The sequence below is a fragment of the Coturnix japonica genome, chromosome 2 (genome assembly GCF_054131305.1).
Source record: "Coturnix japonica strain WE chromosome 2, WE-NBRP24, whole genome shotgun sequence".
NCBI lineage: Eukaryota > Metazoa > Chordata > Aves > Galliformes > Phasianidae > Coturnix > Coturnix japonica.
This window is the reverse complement of record NC_140664.1, coordinates 124,479,193-124,505,322: the sequence shown is the minus strand read 5'-3', so window position 1 is coordinate 124,505,322 and position 26,130 is coordinate 124,479,193. Positions and strand designations below refer to the sequence as shown.

The 26,130-nt window shown below is 39.9% G+C and overlaps 1 protein-coding gene across 1 annotated transcript in view; it reads right to left on the bottom strand.

Moving 5' to 3' along the window:
- Positions 1 to 26,130, bottom strand: part of GPR158 (G protein-coupled receptor 158) — a 166,569-nt gene that overhangs the window by 37,749 nt on the left and 102,690 nt on the right. The window contains exon 6 of the mRNA XM_015853313.3: positions 9,912 to 10,021. Within this exon, the coding sequence (XP_015708799.2) occupies positions 9,912 to 10,021 (110 nt within the window). The remainder of the gene's footprint in view (positions 1 to 9,911; positions 10,022 to 26,130) is intronic.

Here is a 26,130-nt window from a genome sequence, read left to right as displayed (position 1 = left end):
TGGCTCCGGCTAGGACTGCCCAATATCCAAACCCAGTGTCCAGTAGTGGTGTCCAAACACTCGCTCATTGAACTCCATCACTCAGGGCCATGCCCACAGCCCTGTGCAGCCCGTCCCATGCCCACTGCCCCTCTGGTTGTTGCTGGGCCAAACTGCACTCAGAGCAGGAGCTGAGGCTACACAGAGCAGAGCAGACAAGCTGTCCTTCCCCTGGTGGCAGTGCTGAGCCTGGTGCACTCCAGGGCACAACTGGCCCTTTGGGCAGCCAGGGCACACTGCTGGATCACATTCAACTTAATGTAAGTCAGAGCCCCCAAGATCTCTTTTGTGGAGATGCTCTCCAGACTCCTATGCCCCATTCTGAACACATAGACAGGGTAGCCCCGTTCCTTGTACGGAATCTGGCACTCCTAATCCTCATGCAATTGTTGCTTGCCCACTAATTTGTAAAGATCTCTGTGCAAGCCATCTCTACTCCCAAGGGCTTCTATATCTCTTTCTGATTTAACATCATACATGAACTAACTTAATTTACCTTCAAATCCATTATCAAAGTCATTGATGAAAACATTAAAAAGAACTGGTACTAAAGTGTAGCCCTGCCAAACCTCACTAGTGACTAGCTGTCAGCCTGATGTAATCCCGTTTACTAAAACCCCTTGAGACCAACTCATCGGCCAGTCATTCACACAACACAGTCTGGTTTTGTCCTGCTCTATGCTGGAGACTGTGAGAAACAGAAACAAAATCTTTGCTGAAATCCCAAGAGATTCAACATCAACTGGCTTCTCTTGTTGAATTTCCTCTGGATATCTTTGTCACAGTAAATTAAACAAGACTTTCCCCTTGCAAATTCATGCTGACTGTGACCAATGACTGCACTGCCTTTCAGTTGTTTTTCACAGCATCATAGAATGGCTTATGTTGGAAGGGACCTTAAAGGTCATCCACTTCCAACCTTCTGCTATGGGCAGGGCTGACAACCACTAGATCAGGCTGCCCAGGATCCCACTAACAATTTTCAAAATCTCCTGGAATAATTTCCTCCATGCTTTTGCTTGGCACTGAAATTAGACTGACAGGCCTGCAATCACTGAAGTCTTCTCTCTAGGGACATTTGCCAGCTTTTACTTGAATGTGATCTCACCAGATTCCCAAGACTGTTGAAAAATAATTGAGTGATGACATCAACCAGCTCTCTGAGTACCCTGGGATGAATCCCTTTGGGTGCCATAGACATGTACACATCCAGCTAGAGCTGCAAATTGCACAGAATTTTGGGTTGGCTGGGAGTTTGTTGTTACCACAGTCACAGTTGTCAGACAGAATGCTCTGGTGGTCCCAGAGCCTGTGATCAGTGCCGAAAACAAAGGCAAAGAAGGCATTAAACATATCTGCTTTTTTGGCATCCCTATTGGTGAAGTGACCAACATCATCAAGTAAAAGACTCCTGTGTCACCTCTCAGTCTCCCGAGGATGGGAATGATTTTGCCCCGTGGAATGAAAGCCCAGCCCAGGCTGCAGGCACAGTGCTAAGCAAAGAAGGTTGAGGGGGGATGAAGAGCTACAGAGATGCCCCCTCCTTGTGCTGCAGGGAAGCACTGAGGGATCACAGAATTGTAGAATCACCAAAGTTGGAAAAGACCTACAAGATCATCCAGTCCAAGTGTCCACCTATCAGCAATATTGCTCCACTAAATCATATCCCTAAGTACAACATTTCCTGAATATCTCCAGGGACAGTGACTCAACTGCCTCCCTAGACAACCCATTCAAGTGCCTGACCACTCTTTCAGTGAGGAAATTTTTCCTTGTAACCAACCTGAACCTCCCGTGGTGCAGCTTGAGGCCAATGCCAACTAGTCCTATAACTAGATGGGATGGGGAAGGCCTCAGGAAAAGTGGTTGCTATGGATGGCAGTGGTTGGTGCAGGACAGTGCTGCCTCTTGTTGAATTTTTTGCTTAAAGATAACGTTTGTTAGCCCCATTCCTGTGCTGAGCTTCATCAAGATTAATTCTGCACTAAGCATCCTCATAACAGCTATGCTACATTTTATTACTTTATATAAATGACAGTAGATATTGTATTCAGAAATGTGAAACAGAACCATTATGCTGTCTAGTTAAGGCTAGTTATCGCTTGAGAATGGCAAGGATACAAAAAGACCTAAATAGGATTTTAATAATGCAGATTTTATTGTGCAAAAAGAAAAGCCATAATAAAATGGAGTATGACCATTATTTAATCTAGAAGCACTACCAAAATGAGAATTTCATTTTGAATGTGCATCATACAAGAATACTACATGGAATTACTTAACTCTTAAGCCTTGTTTTTATTTATACCATAAAATAATAGACTAGAAAAAGTTTGTAGGAGGCAAGAGAAATGAATTATACCCAAGAAATGAATGAATTAGATTAAGACACATTAAAAAGAAAATAGATTTTTCCCTGACCAGCCTAATTAGTGGAACTTAGTTCCGTATGAACTGCATGTGTATAGATTTTTGCAGCACGTCCAATTCCCTTTCTTTCTTCCTAAACTGCATCTCACAGCCTTCAATTTGCTCTGCCTCCTGCCTTTAAAGGCCCCTATTCTCTCCTAATTTTTCTAACAGCCAGGCAAGAGGCAGAGCACATAAACTGCCAGCCAGCATGGGGCAAACCAGCCACATGATCTTGTGTCTTCCACCTCTCTACCCTGTGGGATTGTTCATAACTCTGTTTTATGCTCCAACATTTCTCACAAAGCTTTGTAGGACTTTGTGCATATAATATCTGCTTCTCTGATCTCTACAACTGAATTTGGCCAATGGGTTTCAAAATGAACTGACAGATAATGCAAATCCTTTTTCCTTGGCATTTGATGCAGTTGGTGAGATGTTGCTTTAGAAGTCGTCTGCATCATTTACACCAACAACCTCATTCAAGAAACACCACTTTTTTTTTCCTTTTCTTTTTCTTTTTTATCACAGACACCCCAGACATCTTCCTCAGGACAAGAACTCTCTCTTCTCATAAAAAAGAAATACCTGTGCCATGAGCTACAAGCACAAGAGCAAGTGGCATGAGACCACACACATAGAATCATAGAATCATAGAATCATAGAATCATAGAATCATAGAATCATAGAATCATAGAATCATAGAATCATAGAATCATAGAATCATAGAATCATAGAATCATAGAATCATAGAATCATAGAATCATAGAATCATAGAATGGTTTGGGCTGGAGGGGGCTCTTAAGATCCTGTAATTCCAGTTCCCCTGCTTTATGCAGGGACACTTCCCACTAGACCAGGTTGCTCAAAGCCCTATACAGCCTGGTGCCGAATGCCTCCAAGGAGGGGGCATCCACAGCCTCTCCAGGCAACCTGTTCCAGTGTCTCACCACCCTCACAGTAAATAATTTCTTCCTAATATCTAGTCTAAATCTACCCTCTTCCAGTTTAGAATCATTTCCCCTCATCCTGTTGCTACATGCCCTTATAAAAAGTCCCTCCTCAGCTTTCCCATGGGCCCCCTTTATGTACTGGAAGGCTGCTCTAAGGTTCCCCAGGAGCCACCTCTTCTCCAGGCTGAAGAGCCCCAGGTCTCTCAGCCTGTCCCTGTGAGAAAAGTGCTCCAGCTCTCAGACCATCTTTGTGGCCGTCCTCTGGACCTTCTCCAATGGTTCAATGTCCTTCTTGTGTTGGGGACTCCAGAACTGAATGCAGTAATCCAGGGTGCACTGTCCCTGTTGCCTACAAAGGTGTTAAATAGCACTGGTCCCTGAGGACTGCTACCAGTCTCCACTTTTACACTAAGCCATTGACCACAACTCTCTGAGTGTGACCATCCAGCCAATTTCTTATCTATTTTTCTCCAATATGCTGACCAGGATGTCATACATGTCAGTCTCAAATGCTTTGCACAAGTCCAAGTAGTTGACATCAGTTGGTTGTCCTTTACACACATTTCCACACTCTATTTCTTTTTTAAATATGGGTATGACAACAAACTGCTGTATGTAGAAAGAACACTGGGAGAAGACAAAAATGTTTGGTCTCACAGATGTACCTTTTTTTTATTAAACCAAAAGCATGATATATACAAAAACTACCTGATGCCTCTCCTTTTTCCCCATGCCTCCTTTTTAGCTTAAACCAGGAGGAAGGGAATGAAGCTAACAGGTGACACTAGTCACTGCTAGCTTCGTTAGGACACTAGGTGACACTAGTGCAGGAAGGCTCTTCTGTAGTCCTGATAGATTCAGCAGCGCTGCTGGCTGTGACATTCAAAGCAGCATCAAAACTTGCAATAAATTGTGCATAAACACAAATTAAAGAGGCAGAAGAGGGAGCCATGTCTGCAAACAGCTGAAGCAGCATAGAACTCAAGCAGCCCACAGCAAAAGGTTTATTGCTAGAAGTCCTTCTGCTGAGCACTGGCAAATTTTGGAAGCTTCTTAATTTCCCTTTTGGAAGAGAACTTGGCAGTACAAAACAAGTATCTTCTCAGTGCACAATGGCTGTTTTCAAGTCCTGTTGCCCTTTTTCCTTAAGCAGGAATGATAACAAGAAGTGCTTGTGCTACTGGGTTCATCTGAGGCTTCAGACCAAGCGTCGCTCCTCTCTCCAGAAAAATGTTTCCATCTGCCTCCTGCCAGGAATCTGCACAACTTGTGAGCCAGCCTCAGCACTCAGTGTCTCTCTGCAAGAGTGACTGATGGCAGCTTCCTCTCTGACCACACAACCCTTCACTTCTGCCACTGGCAACAATGAATGAGACTCGGCGCAGCACATCAAACCTTCCAGGAGGATGCATAGTAGGTATAGAAACATGGTGTCACTGGGTTTTGTTTGCATTATTAGCAGTTAAAGTTCATAAGGAGACTGAGATTACACCTTTACTATGTAAATCCACAAAATTAACAAGAGTGTTTGCCTGTTAATCCAGACTCAATTGCTATAAAAAATTATCTCAGCCAAGACAGAAGTATTTCAAAGTTTATGAGTCTTAGGGTAAAATCTAACGCAGGCTGCAGGCTGCAGCCTGGCCATTTTGGGGAGGATGACACAGGAAATCACTCATTCACTGACAGTTCCACAAATCACTCAGAAAGAGAGGCAAATGAATTCTCCTTCCAGGGACTGAGGGAGATTTATAGCAAGTTTCAGAGCAAAGTATCATGGAATATATCCTTTAGCATAACACTCATAGTGTTCAGAGGAAGTTTGTCCCAGGATGATTGATCTTTAAAGAGGAGTTCATGGTGATGTGTGGTTTGGCTTTCTCGGGTGATGCTGTAATTAATTTCATGGGAATATAATAAAGGAAGATAGTTGTTTACCATGTTTAGATTTACAAAATGTACAGAGGTGCATAAATACAACAAAGACTAAGCTTCTCAGTTGCTCACATACACTTTTCCAGTGAAGAGAAATACAAGACGTTAGAATGGTTATAGAGAGCCCCTACAGCACTAGCTCTACAAATCAATGCATCCACCCCTCTTCTTCCACTGCAAACAAGCCTACACATTCCAGCTGCCTTAGTATCTTCTGTACCTTTCTGCACTAGATTCCTAACAACCACTCCTAGATGGGATCATCTGTATATTCCTTCCCTCACCTCACTGCAAGAGGATGCTACAACACGTCATTTTCCTCTTCTTTCCTGTTCTCGCAGTCAATGCACATCTCCTCCCAAGTGCTTCAGAAGAAGTAAACTGACAGGTTTTTTTGCTTCTCTGCTAGCATAGGCCTCCCCTTCTGTAAAACACTGAACCATGACACCTGACATGCAGCGCTGCCCACCACTCACACTCTTCTCTCTCCATCCACTAGTGCCTTGAAAGGTCTGTAAGAGGGGTCACCACTCACTCAGATGGGTTGGAAGTGTTACTGTGCCAGATGGCAAGACACAGCAATGTCATCTTAGCACAGCATTTAAATCAATTACAGAATTGTCTCACAGAGTCAGTATGTTCTTTTAAATATGAAAGGGAGGCGGCACTGAACTGGAGATCCCATTCCTAGGCTTGGAACTGATAACCTAAAGGAAGGACAGTTTGTAACCAGTCATTCCTTTAAAATGTCCATAAGCTGCCATATGTGTGTACACACAATCATTACATACATGCAAACATGTCTGTATGTATTTACATACAGTTTTCTTCCATTCTTATGCTTTAATCCAGAATTAAATGTTCTGTATTAACCTTGAAACCAAAACGGTTAAATAAAATATTAAAAATAAAGAGATAATCTGTTTACAAAATTCAGGACTTGAGAAGGGACAAAGAAAGTCTTCAGTCAGAGAAATATGCTAAAAAGATGCAAAATCAGCAGCTCTTTTAAACCCAAAATGTTAGTCTCGAAACATCATTATTTCTTGAGATAATTAGTTTGCAGAATTCATTGTTGAGGAAAGTACTGAGACTTCTGTACATTGCTCTAGAGTTAGATTTCTTAAATTAAGCTCATTTCCTTACCCCCACCCTCCCACCTCCGTAAACATCAGCTCATTATTTTAAAAATGAACAGTGAATAAGAAAGAGGCAATTTGAGATGAGGCACTTCAGAAATTGACTGTGATGGCTGTTTAAAGAATAAATCAGTACATGCCTCTCCTTTTACTCTTCCTTAAGCATTTGCTCTTGTGTTTTTTCTGATTTTTCTGATTTTTCCTTGATGTCTGATCCTAATAAAACCTCAAAGCTCTCCTTAGGAAGCAGGGAGCTAAAGGAAAAAAAGCCATAAAGAGAGCAAGAGTTTCAGGTGCCTCCTACCTGGCTTTCGATAGCTTTCATGCTCCATTGCTATTCAAAGCACCTCATTTGTTGAGAAATACAGCTTTAGACTTTCTAGTTATTACTAATAACTGCTTTTACACAACGCTGATATTTCCATTAAACTCAGAAAAATCATCAGTTCATTGATAGCATCTAGTTCTTACCCCAGGCAAGACACAGGCTACAGACACAGGAGGGAATTAGGGCTCGTCATGGGTATCTGTGGTGCCTGTAATTAGCCATTTTCCAGCCCTGCAATGACTGCATTAAACTAGATCTGCCAAAAATTTCCACTAAATTTATACTAGTATCATATTACTCTTAATTAGCATAATTCTTGCAAATATATACAATAAAATATATATCTAATGTGACTTGGTCTTTTGCAAGGCACACTCCCTGAATGAAACATTTAGCCCTGAAAAAAAAAACACCACCACATGATATCATGAATGTAGGAAAAGGGTGATCATGAAACCTCAATGGAAAGCTAAGATGTATTCATAGAGAAAGTAATTCTAGATTCATACATGAAATATTTATTTCATTTATATGCATTGCGGAAATATAGAATCAATCTGAGCCAATTAGTTTCAGAAGGTCATCCAGTGCTAAAAGCAAGGTTCATGCTGAATTCAAACCAAGTTACTGACCACTTCATCAAGCTGGGTCCTAAAACCTCCAAGTATCAAGATTTGCAACCTCACTGGCACCAGTTCACTGCTTAATTACCTTGATGGTGAAGAAAGCTTTTCTGATGTAAAGTTGGCCATGATGACAATTCATACTGTGTAAAAATACAATCTACCATTTCCATTTATAATTGCCTTTTTTATCCCAGCTGTCATGGTTTAATAATTTTGTAATTTTGCTATCAGTATTCCACATCATAACATCATATAAAGCATGAATAATTTTACTGAATCTGCAACTTACAGAAGAAGACTACATCTCCCAGAGAACAACACGATAGGTCACGGGACCTGGACTCTATATTAACTCAGTCGCAGAATAGACTGAGGTCTTTCGAGTTCTGGCATTCAGGGGAGTGTGTGGGAGCCTTCAGCCGTCTCGCCTAGATTTTCACAGTAGGCCTCTCGGTTACGGGACTCATTCTCTCTCCTATTTTGCTTGATTCGTTAGCTCAATTTTCAATTTTCAATTATATTGTATTATATTGTGTTATCCTGTATTTCGATATAGTATTTAGTAAATAAGTGTGCCTCCTTAGATCATTGCTGCTGTTTTCTTTTCCTAATTAACTTTTTCCTTTCGGCCTAGGGCCCCTGCGGGGCCCACAGCCCCTGTCACGGACACCGGTGGATTTTTTTTTCGTTCAAACCATGACACCAGCATACATAATTTCAAAGAGCACGGCTCCTTCTTCTAGGTAAGCAACTTGTCGGTGCTAAATATCTGCTGTTAGGGGCCTTAAAAGTTTTTTCCTCTCTTTCTGCTTCTCCTTGCATGGCAAGTGCTCCAAGCCCTAATCATCTCGGTGGCCCTTCACTGAGCTCACTTGAATTCAATGAAGCCTTGGAAGAATCCAAAACTGGAAACAGTATTGTGGAGATGGTCTAAGGCATGCCAAGCAAAGGGGAAGTTCAATTTCCTTGATCTACTGTCTGAGCTCCTCTTGTTGAGCTGTTAGTCTTCATTGTATTGCACTGATCAAGGATGATCTTGGGCTTATTCAATCTTTGTCCTGTTTGCTGAGCCCGTTATCACAGGAGCCACCTAACATCCAAGAGCTGAATGAGTAAACCAGAAGTGCAAGATTTTCTGCTGAATTTTCCAGCCTATTCTCACTTCACACAAGCTGAAAAGCAACTTCCCTGTCAGGACACTGCTTCTTCACACCATACACACAACCTGTTAGGGTAGCAGAATTGTGATGATGATGGGAGTCCTTCATAGTCTTCGTCTGTTTCCTGTGTATCTGAACTACAGATGATTCAACCTAACAAAATCACCAGTTCTGTCATATCTTTACTACAGTGTTCTAATTATTAATCTTTTTACATAAGAAATTGTTCGTTATATAAGTTCCAATTAGAAGATGAGGCCAGACATAGATACATCCAGTCCACCAGCCAAGGTGGATACTTGTAACCAGACACGAATGTAAGAAGAAGCTCTAATTCAATGGGAAAGTGGGTTTCTCCGCCTAAAATGTGACAAACCCATTGTGCAAAGTGAACTAGATATTTTCAGTTCTCATTCATTTTACAAGTATAATATTGAACCTTCCTTTCCTAACATGCCAACTCTGTAATGAAACTAAGACAAAAAGAGAAGCAAGTTTACTTCACCCAAGGTGTTTAAGTATCAATATATGCACTCTGCATCTCTCTTCTATAAAAATATTTACAAAAATATTTACAGAATGTTTCAGTACTGGTTTTTTTTTTCTACTAAAGTCAAAAGAGGGAAAAGTACTAGGATTTTGTCCAGCAAAAGCTTCAATTTCTAAACGGACTGCAAGAATGGAATTTGAAGTCAAGCCTCTGAATCTTAATTTCTGAATTGCATTTCAGTGCATTGCCAACCCAGTGGAACCTCCCCCAGTGTATCCCAGAATTTCCCACACATTTTTGCTGGCAGGCACTTGATGCTCATGAGCATGCAGCCTGTCTGCTGTGATTGCCTGAAGAGAGCAGCCCTTGACTTACAAGCCATAAGAAATCAGAGTATATGCATACACCATAATGTATTCTGTTTCACCCAGCATTACTCACTTAGGAACATAAAATATCTCTATGAACACTTTATAAGGAAAGCTCAGACATTTCGCTTCATTCTACATTCAAGTAGAATATATTCACCAATGAAAAGTGGTTCTTGCACAATTTTACAGCTGATGTATACATTCTCCATCAAATCTTGCAGCTCCAGCTCAACACCTCTGAGAAACAGCCTCACTGTGCAACCATCACTGTCTGCATTCATAGTTCTCTACTGGGGCTAGTAGCATATAATTTCAGCAGAAATAATGTGGAGAAATACACAGTGGTTTTAAAAATCAGAATTGGTGCTTATTTATGGTATTATCTGCAGCTCTTCCATCTAAGTACCCATACAGATTGCACATACTCCCACAGAGATGGAAATTAATAATATGTGAAATACCTGTGGAGCTTGAGCGTCACAGTTCCATAAACAGTAGCAAAGCCCAGAAGACGAACCCATCTTAGGAGAACACAGCGAAATACACTTGGCTCAAAATACAAAATGACAACCTATAGAACAGAAAGATAGAGAAGATAGAGAGAGCTTCAGTACTGCTTTAATTAAAAATAAAAAAAACAAAACAACAACAACAACAAAAAAACCCTTCGATAAAATGCAGAATAGTTGCAAAACAGGACAGCAGACATATTTCAGTTTGTACTGCTGTATATTTAGATTTTCTAGTAAAGTGACGAGATGATCACACCAACCAGCTGGCACAGTTCTAGGCACCAGCTCCTTTTGAAGAGAGCTGGCAAAAACCCCGTGACAGACTGTGAAGTGACAACACTTTTTTAAATGCAGTTCCACCGGCTTTTCTTAACCGAGTGAAAACAAGTAACCAGAGATGGTGAGAGAACAGACAAGGACATTTTCCTTGAGCTATTCCAATAATAGGCAGCTGGCCTAATTCTGGTTTGGTGGACTCTAATTACTAGGTTACACTCCAAAGTTCCTCCTTCTAATAAACCTAGCAAAAAGTGAGCTGCTCATTTTAGTTTCTCAACCACTCTGTCAAAAATGATTGCTGCTCTCTGTCCCAAGCACCAATATCTCAATATCATATTTGACTTTTTCACATCCTTCCCCATATGTTTCCACTATGCTACACCAAATCTGTCTATACATCACCACTTTCTGAATAAAAATATCATTTTTGCTCACTTATGGATTTCTCCAATTGCAACAACAGAAAGATCCAACTGACTGAATTATTTCTATTTCACATCCCTCTGGCTCCCGCTGGATGCTCCTGCTCTTCCCTCAGTGTTCCAGTCACTCCTTCCTTATTCCAAACTCATTGCTGCATTATTCTTAAGTACTTCACTAATTTCTGGATCGCTTTTGTTTGTTTTCTTATTTTTGTTTCTTTGCTTTGTTTCTGGTTTTTTGTTTTCCTTTTCACTGTCTGCCAGGCTGCTGTCTACCTGCTTCTTAGGCTCCTCCTGGACAACCCATTTCTATTCTTCTTTCAGTGCTGCTCTGGACATCTTCCAGATCAAAGATCTTTCAGTTGTGCCTGGAACTTATGTTTGTGCACATGTGACACTGTCTGTTCTCTGTTCTCCTCTCAACTCATTTGGATGCTACAAAAGCTTTCAATGTAGTAATTCAAGAGATGGGTATAAAGATATGTCACATTATGAATTCAGCCTCACTGCTGAAAATCTCATGTAACACAGCTGTAGTGTCTGGATGCGATCCAAAAGCTCTAGAGCTGCTTATGAACTGGAAGAAGACAGTGGAGAGACAAATTGCCTTCCTCTTTATCTACTTTATATACATGAGGATGTCAGAAACATGACACTAGTTGGTCAGGCATCATGCACTTAAGAGCATTTTATCAAGTAAAATCCCACACAAATCTAACACAGGGCTGCTCGAATGGTGGGCTGAGGCACAATCTGAACAGGAGCACAGTTCTGCTGGTTCCAGCAGATATTGTCCTTCATGGGATGATCCCATGTTCCTTTCCATTCTCCTGGCCTTATCAGGAGCCTGCAGATATTGCTTGGTCCAGCAAAGCTAGAACTAGTGCATCCCACCTGTCAAACTAGAGCCTGATAAAACAACTCTATGCACTGGAGTACAAATTAATTGAGTAATCTTGATCCAGGGAAAGAAAGCACTGAAACTTCCTAGGCCATCTGCCACAGCTTCATTTAGAGTCAGTACATTCTAGCACTAGAGGTGGTATTGTGCCTACTGGCAGCCACATGACATTATTTTCCTAAGTAAATGCTTTTCCGTGTGGGAATTCAAGCCCAGGATACTGGCCAAAAGCCCAGGACTGTGTCCTTTGGGTGACACAGACACACTTAGGAAAGTGAGGGAAAAAATGGCAGACATGGGTTGAGACTGAGAGAGATTAGAAGAAGCTGCTGTGCTTTGCAACAGCGTTTGTTTGTTTGTCTGCTTGTTTCTTATTACAGCAGAATCAAGCTATTCCTTTAAAAAAGATGGCTTGTTGAATCAAAGCACTGTGCAGAATTTCATCTATGCTTTTCACTGCTACTGAACATGTTTCAAGGCAGACACTTTCTGGGAATCTGACAAATACTGCGTGCAGCAAAAGGCTCACTTCTCCTTGATAGATCAGATGGAAAAATAAAATGCATCTGGACATCCATGAACATGGCCTGTGGAAACAGAGCATCCAGCAAGAAGTTGCTCAGAAACACCTGAATTTTAGTAATGACATTTAATATAGACTAAGTCTGTAGCATTTGGCTCCCCTCCAAGGTTTGCCAGGGGGTAGAAACCATACCAGTTCATACCAGTTCATCTTCCATTCTTCAAAACTAGAAAAATAATATCCAAAAATACAGGCAAAATACTCATTTCAATGTTGATCTGAAAGCAGAAATTTTCAGGTGGTTGAGATGGGAAGGCCTGAACACTTTCCAGGCACGCAATTTTCTGAACAAGGGCAACAGCTCTCACTGCCATGAAATCTGACACAGCAATTTTATCTGCAGTTGCCTGTTGAAATATTAACTGCTTGTGTCTAGAAAACCTCATCGATTCGCAGTGAACCATTTGTCTGAGCAGCTGAGACTTTTGGCTAGCTATCAACCAAGAAAGCACCGCTTCAAATGCAGCCCAGTGGCAGCTGGCATGTGGCAGCTGGCTATGAAGGCTGTAGAGGCAAACTGTTGGTAAAAAAATGTTCTCATTTCTTCATTTCAGTGTAGGCAGCTCTGTGCTACTCCTTTGCCCAGTGGTCAGGTACGTTATGGAAGCTGTCAAAGACTTGGTCCAAGCCTGACAAAATACCTGAATCTTCTGAAAATTTCTCCCTATGTTTACACAGAGGACAGTAGTTGAAATGCTCTTCAAGCTGTCATCATCCATTTCTGCCTACTCTTCTGTACGCTACATGTGGTTTGTGATCGACCAAGAATTACTGCACTTATTGTCCTTGCTTACTTAGGCTTTCCAGAAGGCTATTCTAAGAATATGCCATTCCCATTTCCAACAGGGGTCAATGGGACGTTCAGCTGACTACTGTCAGCATTAAATCTCTTACAGTCACAGTAAGCTGCAGGGGCAAAATCTGTGAATTGAATAAACTTTAATCAGAGCCAAGGGGCTAAAATGGAAGTTCAGTACACCAAAAACCATGCTCACATTTTTTATTTTAGTGGAATCACGTTCTTTTAAATGTGTCTTGTGAAACATGTGGCTGCTGTTCTCTATCCATTGGTTCTTCTAGCTAAAGCAAACGAACAAATAAATGTAACAAAGAAAAGACCTGGTTTAAATTCATATCATCCTCTCCTACCTTCTGATAACCAAAATTCCCATTCTGTAGTGTTTTTTCTAGAGACAAGCCTTCCCTATACTGACAGCAATATGTAACAACAGCCTGATGAGCTCCAAGCTAGGTGCGTAGGATGAGCACAGGATTCACCCACATATGCATGTTGCTATCAACAGCAGAGAAAATCCCTCTGCAGTTCTAACAGACTACTCTGCCCACTGAAAATCTGACAGTAAGCCATTTTCCCTTTTTTCTTTTATAATGTATTAGACTATGACAGCAGCATAATGCCCACAAAAAAAAAAAAAAAAAAAAAAAGTGCAGTAATTTTGCCAATAGATGCCACAAAACCTGTTTATGACATGTAAGGAAATGTGTTAAACTCTGTTTCACCAGCTCTTAAGGTCTATTTAAATACTACCCACCAGTCACTGTTCACTAAGGAACAAAGGTTTGGGGAAAAATATCTGGAAACCAGATAGGTAGTCAGACAGTGCTCGATTGCAGTAATGGTTACTGCAGAGGTACATGAGGCTTCATAAAGCAGTGTAAATGCATTTACAAGTTTACTTTAAACCTCCACATGTTTTGAGCTATTATTACCCTTGCCAGAGCATTGTCCCAATAGCCACTGTTACCACTTCCAATGTTACCACTTGTGGAGTTATGAGATGAAAAGATTTTATAAGGTCACCAGCTAATAGTCAAGTACACTTAGACCTGGAGAGTTATGGACATGGAAGAGTGCCTTAGCTTGCTGGCGCAGCAATTGGGCTGGAATGACAAACAGACACATACAGTGTCTAAAAACAATGACTAAAATAGGGGCCTGGTCCTTACAAAAAAAGAAAAAAGAAGAAAAAAAAAAGAAAAAAGAAAAAAAAAAAGAAAATCCTTGAGTTTTATAGCTTTTATGTTATTCTCTTGAAAGAAATACAGTATCTTTGCTTAGCCCATGATGAGATTAATTTTGCCTCTATCCAGGGCACCAGATCCAGGAACCATTCCCCAAGGTGCACTGACTGGGATTTAGTTTGCCTAAGTCAGGCATATAACCTCTGCCTAAGCTGTAGATGACAAGTACATCAATCTAATCAATGTGCAAGTTCCATAGATAACCCATGGATAAAAGGTGATATGTTTGAGAAGTTCAGGACTTCAGTTTCCTGGTCATAATCTTGGCTGAAAGGCTTTGAATACTCATCTCCACAGACTAGAAAATTACTTAAACATTTATTTTAGAAAAGCTGCTTTACTATATGTCAGTTAGTAAACTACATTAGGAGAACTGAAGCTATTGAAGAGAACTTGATTTTTACTCCTGTTCTTAAAGCATGAAAGTATCATGGACAGATCAAAAAGTCACTTTTCTTTCGAAGTCATCAAATTTCTATCATTCACATTGAGAAAGAATATGCAATAGTACAATATATCAAAAGACCAGAAGTCACAGAACAAGTATATTTAAAAATATGAGGAAACAAAGCCTAAATCTAAATATTAAACATTTTGAGTAGGCTTTTAGCTCCAAAACCCCAGAGAGGCCAGTTAATCCTTCAGCTCTTCTTCATCATATCAGACACATGGAAATGAGTTTCCATGTTAGAAACTTAGAAATGAGGTACAGAGCTTTGAACATGAGCAACAGCATCATCCAGTCATGGATCTAAGGCAAAAGTTGCCTATTTAGAGAAGCTGGAAAAGTATTTTTTCTTTCTCATTTTCAAATAACTAAATTACTCTTACAACTGTGTGCAGCTAAGCCAAAAATCTTTATGGGAAAACTATGTACTTTTTTTAAATTTAACTTCAGAATTTGCAGTACTCCAAACAGTTCAATACAGGATGTGATACAGACATTTAAGATAATGCCCTCTGGGCTAATTCAATTAACAAGCATCTAGGAGGAACTGTGTAGAGATCTATCCGATCTGTTCCACTGCCCAGCACCATCTGCCCTAGCCTGACTGCAGTAGCCTATTTCAGGCTGTCCCTAGGCAGTTCTGCCCTACAATGAGACAGCAGATGCTCCATCCAGGCGCTCTTTCTGGTTCTGCCAACTCCTTCCACCCCCTCTCCTGGCCTTGGACACACAGCTTCTCTTCTTAGGATCCTGCCATGTCTTTCAGATGGGCACTCTGCGTTCTTCTGCTGTATCTGAATGGGTTTTTTTTTCTAACATAAAATAACCTCCACATAACCTACTATATCAAGTTACCTATTAATGCTTCAGTTCAAATACTGAGGAGGGCTTTACTGCAAGTGACACTGTTTGCAATGTTTGATAAGCTTGCCATGCAAACTCAGAATAGTCTGGCACTATGCTTTCTAGAAAAGGGACCAAACCACTTGTATGTGGGCACACTGCCATTGCTAACAGATGGGCATGAATGAAGGCATTCATGAGCCTGTGCACACTATGGGCATCACATACCACTGCTCAAACCATGATTCACTGCTCAGCATCTGCTTAAGTACTGGGGAATGCACAACTCGCCATCCAATCCTGTGCTACCAACAAATACTTCTGGTGCAACTGCACACGGCATTTTAGCAAGATGAAAACAGATGTACATATTCTTAGACCCTTTATGCAAATACACTTCCTTCCAATTGTATTCCATTTTTTAAACCACTTGTACTTCCCAAGCCATAATATTTTACTCTAAAAGGTCTACAGACGCACAGAATGGTAAAATTCTGTTATCCTTGCAAATCTCACAATTTTAAAGCAGAATTGTTCTGGTTCATTAGCTCAGTGTCTCTATTAAGCACATGATTGCTGCAAGAAAACACAATAACAACTCAGGTTTTATTCTGAATTGGAATGGAATCAATTAATCAGTACAAAGAGTTGCAAACTCTGCTTCTGGGATAATGCACTACAGAAAAGATGCACATCAAAGCCAAAATCCTTATGGCTACATAATATGTTTTGGTTTTCATAAAAAAAAAGTTCTTCCTAGCTGCCTACACTAAGTCCAGATTGAAAGTGCCCACTGAAATCCTCTTTTCCCTGCTGCTATACTTTCAAGAGTAGACATGATTTTTCCATTTTCTGCCTCAAAACATATACTAAACCTTTGGCTGCATTTCAGCAGAGGCATGTCTTGCCTGCAAAACCTTTTGGAAATCCATGATGCAGTATAAATGCATAGCCACCAGCACAAGTGTAAAATGCAACAACAGACTTCTAGAACTTGAGTCATCAAAATGCTATGCTATCAATAAGTTTTATTATACTTTGGATTCATCCTCATTAGGCAGGAACAGAAGATCTCTACAGCTTTTTATGGAACATATTTTTTACAGTGGAGTTCATTTAGCTTCCTGAGAGATTTATCTGGTGATTACATAAACTAAACCTTCAAGCTAATTCTGGTTTGACACAAGATTGCATACTTACAATGCCTTCTTACAGAGATATCTTCAAGCATTTTCCCTCTTTTTCCCCCTGTTTGTAAGCCAAATCTCAGCTAACACTGGACAGGACACCTCTGAATAGCTTATTCTGAGAAAAATTAATGGTCATATGAACACCAAGATGCTGTTATGTCCTTTCTCCAATTGGAAGAGAAAAAGTGATGTTTCACAGATGCTACCAGATCTGAAGATATCTATTCATATGTAACCTGAAATTTCAATGGAACTGGCCTGGTGAGAACCAAGAAGTTGCTCATTTAGCAAGTACAGTCTCTCAGTCTAAGGGGCTACACACACCAAGCGATATGAAAAGCACAATAAAAATATTTGATGAACAAGTTCTCAACTGCATCTGTTTTTCAAAACCACCATTTTTGCCAGTGACAATGAAGAGCCCATATTCCACACTCATAACAATTTGTACTAGTGGAAGTGACCCACTGTGGCTATTACCGCTCCTTAATGCATCACCCACAGCCCTACTGTCTTCATATCCAGTACTTGGTTTCCACCAACATTCAGCAAGTATTGATGAATGTCAAGGGGTGCAACTTTTTCTGTATGGAGGAATTCAATTTCACACCTGTGCTTCCTCCGCACTTCCATGTCAGACGCCATTTTGTCAGACTGCCCCTCTGCTGCCATCTGTCACACAGCAACAAAAAGTAATGAAATCCTGGTAGGAAGGTTCCACCCCACCTGCCATATCACCACCATCTGCAGCTGATGTCATGGGCTAGTGTAATAAAACAGAAGGCATTACGTTCAGAGAAGCCTTTGTGGATAATTCTCAGGGAATACAAACAGAAATTGGCTTTGCTGACTCAGTGGGTCTTCTTATCCATCTACACTGATGTGCCAGTTTTTAATCTGTATTTGGTATGTATCTATCCCTCACAATCACTTACATTGCTTTGCCTTAACATTCCATAGTACAGTTATCCCAACAGCCACCTGAACAGCCTCAGAAATCAGACCCTGAAGGCATGAGAGCTGGCAGATCTCAGCAGTTCAGAGGCTGAGCTGGCCAGATATGGGCTTAGCCAGAGGTCAGAAATGTCAGCTGAGATCAACACACAACCAGTGAAGGTTTAAAATCCATTTAAATCAGATTTTTAAAAACACAAACAACAACCTTGTCTGAACATGTCAAGTGCTCCAGAATACACCTGGCTAACAGTACACTGTTCTTCATTATTTCTGTAGGTTGTCAGTTGCAGCCCCTCAGAACAAAATTAATGTACTGTACCTTAATGCATTGTAACTGAGCTGATTTTGCAGGTATTTAGGAACTTTCCAGGAAGTTAGAAGCTTCAGATATCACTAAAAGGAAACCATCCAAATAAGTATCTGGCTTTCTACCTACAGGAAGAGCTGTATGGGTTAAGAGCAGAGTGGAAAACTTGCAAGTTCTGCACTCCTTTATTCAAGGTTTCTTCTTCCTGAGACTCACACATAGAGATCTTGGATTTCCAGTCAAATACTGAAATATATGTGAAAATGTAGGTTTTCACAAAAATAAAGGGTCAGGTTTTGAGCTCAGATTATTAAAGACACTCTGTTGGCAGCAACACGAAAAGCAAATATAAGCACATGGGACTGTTAAAAGAGAAATGATAAGCAGGTAGGAGCAGAGGCTCCAGCCATGTTCACCCTATGGACAAGAGAAGAAGCACAAGTAAAGTGTAGAGGAGAAGCTCCTCTGACTCCTTTGACATTCAATACCTCTGTGTTTATGCTTTTGCATTACATTAAGAAATATATAATTTGAAGTAAATAGGACTAATTTCATCAGAATGCTTTATCTAGGGAACAGGTGTGCATACATATTTCAAAAACGGTTCATGCTGGTTCAGAATTACAGAAGTTGAAAATGAAGGGAAGTTCTAAAGGCAAAATGATTTTCTAACCAAACGTTTTGCTTCCTCCACCGTTTAATTTTCACAATCCAGCATTTTCTTCCATCTCTTCATATGAGCAAGTGACAGTGATCAATGAATGTCCCAGTTTACCTACTTCACAGGTGAAAAAAAAAAAAAATAGAAAATGTTGGTATTGGCTGCACTGCTACAGTCTTTTCTTAACAAAGGTCTGCTCACCCAAGAAGCAGAAAGAAAATCATCTCAAGGAGCTGAAATGTGTCAAATGAAAAAGACAGACATATGTTCAGCACAGTCATTTCCAAATACCTGACACATCAGGTTAAGCAGCGTTAAGAGCACACTAGTTTCATTTAATGAATAAAGACATGCACTATGCAATACAATAGTATAGTAGAAACAAGGAAAATCTACTGATTAATTTTAAGACTCTGTGATTTGAAGAAAAAGGAACTTTTAAAAACTATAATGGTATGAGAGTCTGTATTAAAATAAATCTTGCAGGAACTGCAGCTATCTCTGAATGTAACAAACTAAATTATTCAGAGCAACTTGCCAAGTATGCTCAGTGCAAGGCATGGGTCATAAAGCAGACTTGCACAGTCTTCTGCATTTCATTACAGTAGGGCTGAAATCCCTACAGTTATGCAGTGTGAGAGGGTTTTCTGTGAGTATTTTCAAGTAGTGACTTCTACCTGGGGAAAACAAAACACGCAGCTATTTAGAGTTCTGGAATACCTCATCTCCTACAAGACTGGTTCTAATTTCATCTTAATCCTATAAGTTGGTGGAGCATTTAATATCAAGATTTTGAGAAAAAAATAAAATACTGGATGGTTTTTGTTCCCCAGGAATGCCACTTTACTGACTGCATGGCAAGATCACAAACCAACAGAGGAATTATACTGACACAAACTTTTAACATCTTGGCTTGGAAAAGATAATAGGGAGACAGCAGGTCTTTGAAATGCCCCGTTAAACCACAGCACAGAATATGCCTGACTGTTACCCTCTGCAGTAAGGTTTTTGTCAGTATTTATTTCTCCAGTGAGTAATTAAGAAAAGATCTCTCCACACAGAATACCAGCCAGACATCTGAATCCAGCCAATGCTGATTAGTTTACTGCAGCCATCTCTGTTAGAACTATTGACTTTTTCTTTATGCATCTGCAGCAACAGCAGCAGCAAAGGCAAGCCAAAGTCTGCAATGTGACAAACCACTGGAGGAAGTGGTGGGACCACTCCTCTTCATGCTCTCACACTGAGAGCAGATGCCCTTCTGGAAAATCTGCTTTAGATGAGCTGAAGCAGTTGGCTTTAATAGAGAAGTAATTGGGTAAATTGTGAAAATGAGTGACATATAGTAGGTTAGACGACATGGTCTATGATCCCACTGATCTTAAATCCATATTAGTCATATTAAAGAATTTACATCAATAAAGCCCTGTGCAATTAACAAAGTTCAGGAAAAAACAGCTGCAAACTCAAGAGAAATGGAAAAGAAATGCTATTTTTGTTTTGTTGACATTCTTACAGTTCATTCTTTGGGTGATTCCTACGTGTTAGCTGGCATCCACAAAAGGAACACTGAGGGGGAAAAAAATGCATAGATTTTAGCTTTTTGTTGTTGTTGTTTTCTCTATTCTAGTTAAACATTTATTATTATATACTTTAAACTGTCAGCCTCAAAAGAAGCAAAAACTTTTAGAAAAATCAAGCTGAGGAAATAAAAAAAGCCCAGAGCACAAGGTATGTTTTGTGTATTTATAAGGTAACCATTAAGGAATGCAGAAAAAGAAATGTGATGACAATGAAGGTTAACACAGATACTGGACTACTGAGGACCATGTTCTGAATGGCCAAACTTCAGTTCCACTATTGAAGGAAAATGCAAATATCAAAAACTGAAAATTATCTCAGCCTCGCCATGCTGAATCCAACCTCAAGAAGCTCTCTACAGCATCGTGCCAGTAATATACCCGGACAAACTCAGAGAAACCTGAGAAGAATTCTTTATAGATCTCAGGAAGAATAGCTCTTTAACAGAACAAGACAACACACTCAACTCTGAAAGGGCAGTATTCAAAAACTTCAGTAAGTATAGATGGCAACAACCACACAGAGTAACACAACAGAAGACAAATCTCCCCTAGGAAATGCTGCACAAAAGTGGAAAGTGGTAGAGATGGATCTCAGAACTTATATTCAGGAAACTGTGTGGACATGAAAAACTTTATGTCTTTGGAGGTCAGTGACCAGCTGCTGAGAACTTTGAACTACTTACATAACGGTGTGGGAATGATGGGAGTCAGATAAAAGGGCAGTTGCAAACCCTGAAATCATTGGCTTGGGAAAAATAAAGGTGATAAATCTACCTCCTCTGGAAAACAGTTTCATTATACCTCTACGATTTGTACTGCTGCTCATCACCTGAAAAATCAATAACAGTAAAATCCCCAAGGGATAATACGCACATCTCCTCTTCCAAACACAGCTTCTGCTAACCTTTGCATCGGTTCTGGTTTTCCATAAAGCTGTACTGGCAAATGCACAAGTAAACATATTGATGAATTCTTAATTGTCTGGCATGTGCCATTTCTTTTTCAGAAAGAAAGATCAACCACAAAGGTGTTTGAGAAGTAAGGCTGCATGTATTTTATGAACATATATATTTTATCTTTGTTCTTTAGCATTTTTTATAGTTGTCTTTAAAAGTTTCAGTCCTCCTCCTGCTACGATATGGTTCCTTTTTGGGTCCTCCAGATTTGAACTCAAAAACTGAGAGCAGAATTGGCACTTGCAGTTGGTTTTGCTGAAATATGTTTCTGTCTAACTTCACGTTTGCTATTTTGTGTTTAAAACGACACTGTTTCAAAGATGTAAAATAATTGTAGATAAACAAATTGTGTATATGCAAAAGAAAGTCCATGGATCCAATTTTCCATTTAAAAATGCAGCAGGATTAGAAAAAGAAACACATCTGACTTAAACATAAAAACGAGCAGGTTTCTCAGGAGAGTCCTTGATAGCTGGGGCTGTCAATCTGTAACACAACCAAGTTCAAGCTGTGTTTTTCCAGTGAAATCTCTTCTTGTTTGGTACTCCATGGTTATGTACCAGTCATTCTGAAGTTCTACTCAGTTCTTCATTGATTTTGTGAATGACCTTGTGAACAGATGATTAGTAATGTTCGAACATTTCCATGCACAGCACGTACTGCTCTGAATCATCATTCTCTCGTCTGCTTGTTGCTGACCTTCTGTTTTTCAGTTCATGTTAGGTACTTGCAATACCTGAAGATTTGAGAGTCTGTAACTGATCTGCTGTCACAAAACCACAATAAGGAAGAATAGTGTTGTTATAACTATTCTACAGGTAGGTAATAACATTCAGGTATGTGTTGCACAACATACTCCTGTGTGATCACCCAAATCAGAAATCCAGCTAAAGTGGGATGGAGTTGCCGTTTGGTTATCCCTGGCAGAGAAGCTGAAAAGTTCAAAATGGGAAAGAGAAACAGGGTTCTCTTATATCCCAGGTCCCACCTGAAGCCAAGATGACACTGGATTATAAACTCAGACCTAGGAATCCAGAAAAGCTCCACAGTCCTATTCCTGATTTGTTATCATAAGTAGGTGAGATACAGGAAGGATGTTAATATCCGACCATGGTCCAACATGTAGAGGTTATAAACACTCCCTCAGTTGCTATGTAAAGCTGGATGCACCTAAAGTCTCCTACATTTTCTTGGGATACATGTGCTTATCTCTGTTAATACCTAAAGGAAACTACGTAACATGTTCAGTGGAGCAGGTGTTAGGAAATAGGTCTCCCTTTTCTCTATGTAAGCAGCCTAAACAATGTGTAAAATATCTTCCCTAATACACTGTAGAGTTAGCTTCATATTTATATTGTGCCTACTACTGCTTAATGAAGGAATGTGAAGTGAAGCAATGGCAGCACAAAAGTCTGAAATACTTCTCACTCTTCAGCATCTTTAAGCCAAAGTGCTAAAGTTTTCTCCAAAGTGGTACAACTTGGTATTTCCTCAGACAATGAAGGGAACTGAAACTAAGCATCACATAAAGAATGAGTTTCTTGCTGTGAGCACTCAACTCCTTAATGCCATGGGAACCCAGGCCTCATTTGCTCTCAAGGCACCAAAATTAGGCAGTGGAATTTGGAGTTGCAATGCCAGCAACAGGTCCTGAAAAAATTTCCCTCAATGAGAAATAAAGCTATATTAAGAAAAAACAGTGTCAGCTGATGGCCCATCAACATGATCCATTCAGCCATCTTTGGTCTCCTCTCTTCTGAGACAGTGGTCGAAATAGCTGAAAACCTGTACCTGCAAAGTTCCCTCCTGCTATTGCAGCTGTTCAAATGAAGCATTACCAATAGCAGTTGTCCAGGGCAAACTCTCATTTGCAGTCCTGACACATCTCACTTGCACAGTCCACAAAATGAACTCATTAGTACATCAAGAAAAGCAACAGAATGAGAATTGCTTCAAATGTTCCACTCCTTTCCAAGCACAGGGGGGGTCCTCCAAACATTCTGGTGATTTATCAGGCCCACCTTCCACCGTGGGAGCCATATTCTGCTGCATTTTGTTGCTAGACAAATGATTATATATTTATATAAACTTCTTTCTCCATTCTCCCTACTGAGTTGCTTGAGATGTTGAAAAAACATCTGAACAATAACAACAGCATAAAAGCAGGACAAAAATAAAGAGCAAAATAAACACTTACCACCTGAACTAAGGATGAGACAGTAAACAGAAACAAAAATAGAAGAACTTCAGGGGCCCAGAGAGAAAGACAGCAATTTTTTAAACAGAAATCATAGTGGTAAAATAGACATAGACAGCAAGGCGATAACATACACAGGTAGTGAGACTGCCAGAGTAAACTCTTAAGCCCCACAATTACACAAAGTACCAAGAACACTCAGAAGGCCATGACCTCTTTTTTCCTCAAGTTTCCTGAGCACTTACTATATATATCACAACTATTTATGATTTAAAACAAGCTCATTCAGGCAAATCTTGACAAGATCATTTGTGACATGTCTGAGAAAAAAAAAAAAAAAAAGCATTACTTCAGACTAAGGAAATGAACCTTGCAGACTACACTGCAACACAGTGCAATATTTCAGACATTGTAAGCAAGACACGCATGGAGAAAAAACAAACATTTCTTCAGATCTGCTTAGCGGACCACAAAATCTGCTGCAGACTCTTGACTGAGTACTCAGTACACACAGTGGTTTCAGCTTTCTTTTCTCCTGTTTTTTACTGTATTTCTCAATCAGAAGAAATGAAATCCTACTTGAATTTAAGCTCAAGGTTGCATTTATTTTTTTTTTTCCATTTGTTGAAAATAACATGGAATGACTTTTCCCAAATTGACTCTCTTCTCCGTAACTCATTCACCACCAACTTGCTTGCTAATCTCACCGGGGCGGTCTCTGCACTCGATCCCACTGTCTGTGTCACCTACAAAGACGTTACACAGCACCTGCCCCAGCATGGATCCCTGAAGAACACTACCCATCACCATTCTTCACTTGGACACTGAGCTGTTGACTGCAACTCTCTGTGGTGACCATCCAGCCAATTCCTTATCCAGAGAGCAGCATCCAATTGGATGGATGGTTGCACTCGGAGACCATCAGAGTGCAACCAAACATAAACAATAATACTTGCTAATTTCAGTATAAAAATATGATTAGTTATCTACTATGAAATTAATTTTTCATCTCTAAGTTCTCAATCACCTCTGATACCTGCTATATACACTAGAGAGTCATAACAGAAATGAGTGCCTCTCATGACTACAGCATTTGGTAGGAAAAGGCTCTTGATGTTGTCGGATTGCACAGTTACTTGCACTTGATAAAAGCCTAATATAGAAGAGGTTTCTTTTCCAAATGTAGCACAAGCTACTGGCAATTATCCTAAATCGAGAAGATATCCCTAAGAAAAGAAGTACTCTATATTTTTTGTGTTATTCCAACAACCAACAGCAGTAACACAAAGTCAGCTCACATCAAGTCTCTTTCCCTGTTATCCTAATAGTGTTTCACATCTTTTGGTTCCAGAGAAGTTACAAAAAGGGAAGCTGAAAATCTAGCTTAGACTTTTTAATTCTCTTGCTGACATCTGAAGTTGGCAGATGCATTCACATCCCTAAATCTATATATTTAAGGTTTACACTGTAGATATTTACTGTCTCTTCTGATTCAGCTATCTTCCACAATTCCTGGGGCTTCATACAATGGAGCTTATGATTGTCTAACAGAGCCTTTGTTGAATTAATGGTTGATATACATGAGGTTTAAAATGACTTGTAATGGCAGCATTTTGCCATCTCCTCTTATAGCAATGACTGGTGATTACTTCAGTAAAGATTGCCTGCTACAATGCCTGTAGCTTATTTGGGTTATGATTTCAAAGAAGTAAATATGCCTTGGGGTTTGGAAAGTAGATACAAGTTTAATTAATATAGATATAAATAGCTAACTAAACTACCCAGCACACAGATTTTTTTTTCAGATTAGTTCTTTATATGTTTCAAATCAATGCCATCAATAAAGAGAGCAAAAAGGATCAGCTGTCTGTATGGGCCAGGAAGCTCTGCCAAAGAATTTCAAAACAGCACTTCAGTGATTCAGCATACTGGCGAACTCAGATTAGGACATTAAGAGAGTGAACTGAACATCAAGAATGCTTGCTCTGTACCCCAGTACATGTTAGATTTGAGAAGGATTAGGCAAGCTAACAAATTAAACATTAGCAGATGTCATAACATACCACTGAAATATATAAAATTATTTTGGGCTCTGACAAATCCGGCAATGTATGTACTTTGAAGAAGAGATCTGACGTGAAGAAAAGTTCTGAAGATCAAATCAAAGCTACAAGGTTTAAAAATAGTAGTTATTTTAACTAATCTGTATAGAAAATCCCCAAACTTGGAATGAAGATCAAAACTCTGAAGATATGATACTTGAAGGAAAAGTGGAAAGAGCTTCCATACGCAAACAAAATTTCCTTTTTCTTAAACATCATGATAGTCTGTGTAAGTACCAGCAGTTTTATTATGTTGGCCCATTACTTCAGAGACGGATTGTGGTGATATGGCAGGAGAGGACAAGCCATCCCACCAGTATTCTGTTACATTTTGTTGTTGTGTGATGGCAGCAGAGGGGCAGTCTGACATGGAAGTGCATAGGAAGTAATCATGAATTCCTCCATGCAGAAAAAAAAAAACAGTATCCATTGACTATCATCAATATTTTATGAATGTTTGATGAATGTTTATGGAGACCAGTGAGTAGATGTGGGGGACAGTGTGTTTCAGTAGCAGTGACAGCAACGTGAATGACAAGACACATTCTGGATGGTCATGCACAGCTGAGACACCTTAAAATGAAGAGCGTCTCAAGCAGCTCATCCATGCTAATCAGCAGATTACAACCAGGGAACTATGTACAGAGGTGAATACCAGCTTCAGTGCATTGGCTATGACAGTGGCAATTTCGGAAT